At 55.3% G+C, this 8,168-nt stretch overlaps 1 protein-coding gene across 1 annotated transcript; it reads right to left on the reverse strand.

Annotated features, from left to right (window-relative positions):
* Positions 1-868: 868 nt before the first annotated feature.
* On the reverse strand, positions 869-1,615 carry LOC134201856 (uncharacterized). Its single transcript, XM_062677105.1, has one exon. The coding sequence runs from the start codon at positions 1,613-1,615 to the stop codon at positions 869-871; it is 747 nt and encodes a 248-aa protein (XP_062533089.1).
* Between the last annotated feature and the right edge of the window lie 6,553 nt (positions 1,616-8,168).

Raw genomic sequence — 8,168 nt, forward strand, 5'->3', positions numbered from 1 at the left:
TAATTAGTTTATGATTCGTATTGAAGTTAAATTTATTAATGACGTCGAAATTTGTAAAGCAGTTCTTTGTATTGGTCATTATAAAATCTATTTCGTTTTTGGTTTTTCCATCTGGTGAAATCCATGTCCACATTTTCGTTGTGTTTTTTTTATATACTGAGTTTAAAATGGTTAAGTTATTTTCTAGTGTAAAATTTATAAGTTTTTCTCCATTTCTACTTCTAATTTTATTACTGTAAGTGAATGGTCCCAGTACTGTCTCTTCTCCTGGACGTTTAGCTCCAATTTGGCCATTGAAATCTCCCATGACGATTAAGTTATTGTGGGCACGTTCTTGGATAGTGTTATTTAAGTCAAGGTAGAATTCCTCAATTGTTTCCAGGTCCGATTGTTCTGTTGGTGAATATATTTGTACTATAGACCATGAATCTTTATATCCCGGTAACTTTAAATTCATCATTGCTATGCGCTCCGAGATTCCTATAAATTCTTCTACAGATTTTTCAAGATATTTTTTGACGATGAAACCAACGCCATGGTGTCCTGGCGTCGTTCCAATGTGGTATAGGAGGAAGTCTGGCTGAGAAATAATTCTTTCACCCATTCTTCTTACTTCGCTGAGGCCGACGATATCCCATTTAATTTTATTTAAGGCATTTGTTAATTCTATAAGATTTTCTTCATTCTTCAACGTGAGTACGTTAAGGGCTGCGACGTATATTTTTGTATCTTTGTAGTTGTTTTTTTGTATTGTTGGAGGGTTGTGGTCTTTATCCCCCACGAGGACCAGTCGGCTTGGGGGAAGAGGTATTTCTTCTGTTTGTTTGTTTTCATAGTTTGTTTGGATTTTCCGTTTACCGGTTAATTGCTATTTTTTATTGAGTGTAGGTTTGTTGGTAAAGGAGTTCGATCTAGGTCGCATTGCATCGAAGGCATTTATCCTGCTAACTTTCGCAGAGCATAGTGTTTGCTGTTTTCTGGGTTGCCTTTTGGAAGGTGACGGTGAGATAGTTGGTTCCCTTTTCCTTTTTTCAGTGTTGGATTCTTTTACTACTAATTTGTCGTAAATCAGAAAAGCTATATTTCCCTTTTCTCTCTCTTCCTTCAACCGTGGTAGCAGTGCTTTTCTTTTCTCCAAAATTTCCTTCGAGTAATCCTCCGATACATAAATGTTTTTTAAGTTCTTTCTATTCTTCATAATTTCATCTTTTCTCCATGCATTTGTAAAGGAACACAGCACCGGCCTTGATTTATTCTGAACTATATTTTTTCCCAAGCGGTATATTTTGTTTATTTCGGATTGCTCTATATTTATGTTAAGAGCTTCTTTGAAGGTCATCTTAACATTATTAAATAGCTCCAATGTTGAATTTTCCCTCTCTTCTAGCCCGAAAATAATTATGTTGTTACTTTTCTTTTCTCTTTTCAAATATTCCATCTCTTTCTCTAGATCGCTAACTTTTTGTTTTAATTGTTCGTTTTCTTCAATGATAGGAGTAAGTTTCTCATCCATCCTATCCATTAAGTTTTTGGTAAGTGATTCAGTTAGTTCAGCTGTTTGTTTCTGCATTTCCATCTTCATATTATCAAATAACAGTTGGAACTGTTCTTCCATATTTTTGTGAAGTAACGTGGAATGGAACGCAGTATAGTAGGTGACACTACTTTTCATGCACCGGCAACACTAGAACCAATGCCAACCCAACAAACTGACATTAAGTATTTTTTTAGTTGTAGGGTAGAATCGTATTCTACTTGGCAGGTTTTGTGAAAGTTGTTGTGGATTTTCTTCTGCAGTTTTCTGAACAGATCCTGTTAATATTCCAAAGATTTATTTCTTCTGCGTCCCTCGAAGCACCAATTAAGTGGTTTTTAACAGTGTTGACGACTAAACCAACCTTTTACTATTTTTTAAATACGATTTGTTACAAATAGAATCACAGTGATGTTTACACTTCAACGGCCGGAAACGGAAACCATTGAATTATTGATTATTACTTAAATTATAGTAGAGCTTTAATTCAGAAACGTAATTTAAAATTAAACAACAAAAATAAATTCTCTACTATGAGCGTCATGCTAATAACACAATATATGTCGGAGATATTTTTTTTCTCCTACTTATGCTGATAGCCTTGAGAGGCTATTTCAGCTTCTCCTTGACGTGTAGATGAGCTCACGGGACTCTAACCGGGAGTGTTGCTAGCACTGGCCCTAACAAGAGCAGTGCTTCGCAGAATCTATCACCGGATCTGAAACGCGACCGGCGTTAAACTCAGTGGGCTGTGCCTATGGGTTAATTCGCTCGTCGAGCCCTTCGTCGCAAGCGACGGGTTCGACGAGGACAGTGACCGGTGCTTGTGGTATCTAAAAGCACCGTTAATGGATCGGGAGGATCCGTAATGGCGTGTTTAGGGCGACGTCGACTGTTTGCCATTCGGTCTACAGGGTCGGGTATGTAATTCCCAGCGGCCACGATAAGCGGATTCTCATGTCGTGCCGCCTTCTCCAAGTGGCGCAATGATGCCGACTGTAGATACTTACTGAGTCAAGCTCTAGGTCATCATGGAGCTCCACGTTCCTTAGGAACCATGGTGCTCCGACGGCTATCCTGCAAAAATGAGATTGAATAACTTGAAGGGGTGTCAAGTTAGTGCGTGCCGCGTGAGCGAACACTGTGCTTGCATAGGTCATGATGGGGCGTATGCAAGTTTTGTAGTGTCACCTTATTTCGAAGGGACAATTTACTTCGCTTGCAAATCATGGGATAATGTCGGAGACGGTCATTAGTTTGGTAGCTAAACGAAACGCAGCACGATTCCTGAGAGATGGCAGCACGATTGCGGTATCGTCGGAACTCTGCTAACTTCGTGCTACGACAGAGCCTAGCGGATGGAGGCGAATAGACGCCATCACACTTACCAACCAGCTTTCTTGAAGAGCGCTGCCTCCGTCCTAAGAACTGTCATTCGTTTTCGTTTGATAACGTTAAGAGAAGATTTCTAAATTGTTCTAAGACAGCAAACGTGATTGGTGTACTCAATATTTCTCTTAGCTCGATCACCTTATTCGCCCCTATGATGTTTGACGATGGTGTTAATAATTGTGGCTTCTCCAACATATAATTATTTCCAACGTCCAATTTTTTTCTCTTGCGACAACGAACACAAAAGCGTTTTTATTCATGCCTTCTCAAAAGACGCATAGCCCGATCACGGGATCCCCCAAAACCAAAAATCAGGGAATGCTCGTAAGGCAAAAAAAATAACAACAGTAGGGACTTAGGACTACCCGAGGGACCTGGGCGGGCCCCCCGGCGCGCACTCTGCGTGGCCGGGGGCTCCGTCTGTGGGGGAGTTTTGCTGGACTTCCACCGGGCGCGTCCGTAGGTGGCGGATAACGGGATCCTCTGGGAACAGTCCCACTCCCAGGGGTATCGTCCGGTCTTTTTCGTTGCAAGGATTTCTAGGTGTTAGGTAGGTAGGCTAGGTGTAGGAGTAGGGTAGCCTAGTTAGGCTTTGCAACGAAAGAGATCGGATGACGCGGACCAAAACCAGCAGGGGGAGTTGCGGGCTCTTCACGCCCTTCACTCGCTGAAGGGTGTTCCTCCTGGAGACGCTCGGGCTCCCTCTCTCTTCCCCTTCTTCCCCCTTTTTTGTTTTTCTTCGGGTCACGTCCGACCTGTTTCGGACGTAACCCATGGGTGGTGGTGGGCCACTTTTGGCCTGCCCTTCGATGGAGAAGTGAGCCGGCGTTGCTTACGCATCTTCCGGCCGCTGGTCGCCATGTCCCCGGCTTCGGCTACAGGGGCACGCCCTCCAGAGGGGGGTACCGGTATACCGGCGTGGCTTCGTGGTTGTTGCTCTTTTGAGCGTCGGGCGGGGGTCTGTCGTGTTGCTCGTTGCACTCGGCAGGCCGCCGGCCAACCCGTAATCCTCACTGCGTGGGGGACGGGGGCCGCTGCCGCGAGGCACGGGGCCGCGAGGACGTAAACCTCTTTAAAAAATGCCCCAATCCTAAGCTCTGGTGCCCGGCGATGGGATGAATGGCTGGAGGGAGTCCAGTCCCAAGGGTACCAACCAGACCCCAGGGGACCGACCCCTGGTTAATCAAAAAGGAATTATGAAAAAATGGCACATGTAAAAAGTTTACTACCCCAGGAGGGTACCTCCCGCTCCGCGGGGGGAGAATCCCTCCGTGCGGTTGAGCAATCGGCCGCACGCTGCCCCACCGTTTCTGGGGGGGGCAAACATTGCCACGACGAAGGGGGCGACAGCACGGGTCGCGTAAGGGACAGAGTCCCCACCGTGCGCCTCGAACGCTGCGAGAGCCTGATCTCGCTCTACTCGGCGCGGAGCTCCGCAAGGGGCGACGCGTCCAGTGGGCGGGAGACGCCAGCGCTGTTCGTGGACAGTGCTCGACAGCGCACTAGACGGAAGAGGAAGTCGGCTCGTCAGCCGGCATCTGTCCCTCCGTCCGACTCCTCGGAAGGAGAGCCTACCAGCGCAAAGTACTTGGCGTTGGCGGAAGGGCCGGCGACTGCTGCGGCGTCGCCCGCCACCGGCTTTGACAAAAGAGCATCTTGCGGACTGGATGCTGCCTCCTCGGCGCAGTCCAGGGCCGCCTGCCGTGAGGCACATAAACGGTTGGCAACGGTTGGAGAGGTCGAGCGACTGGAGCGCTCCCTGACAGAGGTGGGTCCCTATGACCCCCTCCGTAGATATGGCATCAGCCAAAAAATTGTTTCTACGGTGGCGACGAAGTCGAGTGCAGGCCTAAAGGGCGACTATGTGCGGGCCCTAAAATCGGCCGCCTCCTCCATGGAGGAAGTAATGGTAGAGGTGTTGGAGCGCACCAAGGATGGGGAGACGGAAGGTCTGCGCAAATCGGTGGACCTGCTGCACGCCCGACTGGCCCAAATCAGCGCGGAGAACGGTCATCTTCGCGCTGAGAACGGGCAGATGAAGGTGGACTTGGCCGAGTTGCGCACACTGGTCAACGACCTAATCGAGAAGCAGTGCAACTCGGCCCCTGTACCTACTCCGCTCGAGACCGAAGAGGCCAATGAGGCCGAGGAGCTGAGGCGGCAGCTCCTAATACAGGAGGCACGTAGCTCCAACGTGGAGCGCGCGAGACCGCCCCTCGCCCATGAAGCGAAAAGCAGTGCGCCTGTGCCGGCGCCCCGCAGGAAGGTGCAGCCCAGCCAGAAGATAAAAACAACACCCGCGCGAACTTCCGCTGCGGCTAGACCTACACCTGCGGCTGCGGGGGTGCCGGCACCCACGGCCCCTACAAGAAAACCGGCGTCCGCTCCTGCCCCGCCCCAGCCTGCGAAGGCAGGGCCCGGCAGGAGCCGTAACAAGAAGAAGGGGGGCGTCAACGCCGCCAAACCGGCACCGACCCCCCAGCCCCGCCCACTGCCCCCCGCCCCGGCCAACATGAATGAGGCCTGGACGACGGTGGTGCGGCGAGGGCCCAAAAAGGTAGCGGTGCCTGCCGCGCCGCGCCCCAAGCCCGCCCCTGCGGCCACCGCTCCCCGCCAAGAGGGTCGAGCGGAGCCGAGGGGCCGACCTGGACGAAGGAGGCCGCGCGCCCCGCGGTCGGCTGCAGTAGTCGTAGAGCTGCTGCCGGCCGCTAAAGAACGGGGCATCACCTACCACGAGGTGATGACCCAGGCGCGCGGCGGCGTGAATGTGGACGCCCTCGGCGTGGAGGGGGGCATCAAGGTCCGGCAGACGGCCAACGGGGCTCGTCTTATAGAGTGCCCCGGCCCCAACACAAACGCCGCGGCCGAAAAATTGGCGGCCCGGCTGAGGGAGATCCTGCCGGACCCCGAGGTGGTGCGCATCGCGCGGCCCGTGAAGATGGGGGAAGTAAAAATCACGGGCCTCGACGAGTGCGCCACGAAAGAGGAGGTCGCCGCGGCCATCGCGTCGCAGGGCAACTGCGCCCTCGCCGACGTCAAAGTCGGGGAGCTCCGGGCGACGTACTCCGGAACCCGGACGGCGTGGGCGCGTTGCCCGGTAGTAACGGCGAACCTCCTGGCCACCCCTCCACAGGGTCGGCCTTCGGACAGCCCTGGATGGCTGCGCGTGGGCTGGGTAGTGGCCCACGTGCAACTGCAGGAGAGCAGGCCGTGGCGTTGTCTTCGGTGCTTCGGCACCGGCCACGGCCTCGCCAAGTGCCCCTCGACCGTGGACCGCAGCGATCTGTGTTTCCGCTGCGGCCAACCGGGGCACAAGGCAGCCTCCTGCACCACAGCCGCGCCGCACTGCGTCTTGTGCGACGCGGCTAAAAGGAAGGCCGACCACCGGGCCGGGGGCCCGGCGTGTAAGTCCGCCCCCTCCTCTACCAAAACGAGGAGGGGCGGCAAGAAAAATAAAAAGAAGGAGAGGCCGGCTGCAATAAGGGCAGCCGGTGAGTCAGTTCCCGCCGCGGCACCAGACGAGCCGCAGGGCGGGACAGACGAGGGAGCGATGGACGTAGCCCCGTAATGGGTTGCGTCCACCGCTTCCTCCAGTGCAATTTGAACCACTCCGCCAGGGCACAGGATCTCCTCGTCCACACCATGGCGGAGTGGTCAATCGACGTCGCTGTCGCCGCGGAGCCGTACTTCGTCCCCACCGACCAGGACTGCTGGATCGGGGACGTCGACGGCTCCGTGGCCATCGTACTGAGACAGTCCGCGGCGTTACCCCCCTTGGATATGGTGGCCAGGGGACCCGGGTACGTCGCGGCTAGGATCGACGGGACCGTCGTGATCGGGGCGTACTTTTCTCCGAACAGGAGCCTCGCCGAGTTCGAGCGGTTTCTGGGCGGGCTCGAGGCGCTTTTGCACCGCCTCGGGTCCCGCCCTGTCATCGTCGCGGGGGACTTCAATGCCAAGTGCACGGCTTGGGGTTCCCCCCGCACGGATGCGAGAGGCGAGGCCCTTTCGGAGTGGGCGATCGCGACTGGCCTCTGTCTCCTAAACAGAGGCACGGTCGCGACTTGCGTGCGGTGGAACGGGGAATCTCACGTGGACGTGACGTTCGCGTCCCCGTCCGCCGTGCGCCGCACCCGCGGCTGGCGCGTACTCGAGGGGGCGGAGACGCTCTCGGACCACAGATACGTCCGATTTGAGCTCTCCGCCTCCTCCTTGTCGTCGTCGTCAGCCGCGGGCGCCCGCGGTGAGGAGGAGCTCCCGCAAGGTGCGCCCCGTTCGTTCCCCAGGTGGGCCTTGAAACGAATGAATAAGGAGTTGCTGATGGAGGCGGCCGCTGTTGCTGCGTGGGCACCAAAACCCGCGCGGCTCGCGGACGTGGATGCGGAGGTCGACTGGTTCCGGGGCACCATGGCAAACATTTGCGATGCCGCCATGCCCCGGGTCGGCCCCCGAGCACCACGTGGGGGTTCGTTCTGGTGGTCGCCCGAGATCGCAAGACTCCGCGAGGAGTGCGTGAGGGCGCGCCGCCGGAGCGCACGCCACCGCCGCCGCCGTCGTCGCGACGCTGCGTTCGCGGAGACGGCGGCCCAGCTGCACGCTGACTGTCGTCAAAAGCAGACGGCGCTGCAGCTGGCCATCGGCGAGGCCAAGAAGCAGAGCATGAAGACTCTCCTGGAGTCGCTCGACGAAGATCCCTGGGGGCGCCCATACAAGATGGTTCGCAGGAAACTGCAACCGTGGGCGCTCCCGGTGACCGAGCGGCTCCAGCCTCGGCAGCTGCGGGAAATTGTTGCGGCACTCTTCCCGCCGGCAGCGGGGGGGGACTTTGAGCCTCCCCAGATGGACGCCACGTGGGGCACGCCTCCGCGTCGCCCCAGCGTTCCCGCTGCCGAGGAGCCCCCTCCCCCTATCACGGGGGCGGAGATCCATGCGGCCGTGTCCAGAATGAGAGCGAAGGACGCGGCCCCCGGCCCTGACGGCGTTCACGGCCGGGTCTGGAGCTTGGCCTTCGAGGCCCTAGGGGACCGGCTCGGGGGGCTTTTCGAAGCGTGCCTCGAGTCGGGACGGTTCCCGTCGAAATGGAAGACGGGCAGACTGGTCCTTCTGCGGAAGGACGGGCGCCCCGCGGACTCACCCGCGGGCTATCGCCCCATCGTGTTGCTGGACGAAGCGGGCAAGATGCTCGAGAGGATCGTCGCGGCCCGCATCGTCCGGCACCTGACCGAGACGGGTCCTGATCTTT

This window comes from Bombyx mori, chromosome 4, assembly GCF_030269925.1.
Source record: "Bombyx mori chromosome 4, ASM3026992v2".
NCBI classification, from domain to species: Eukaryota; Metazoa; Arthropoda; class Insecta; order Lepidoptera; family Bombycidae; genus Bombyx; species Bombyx mori.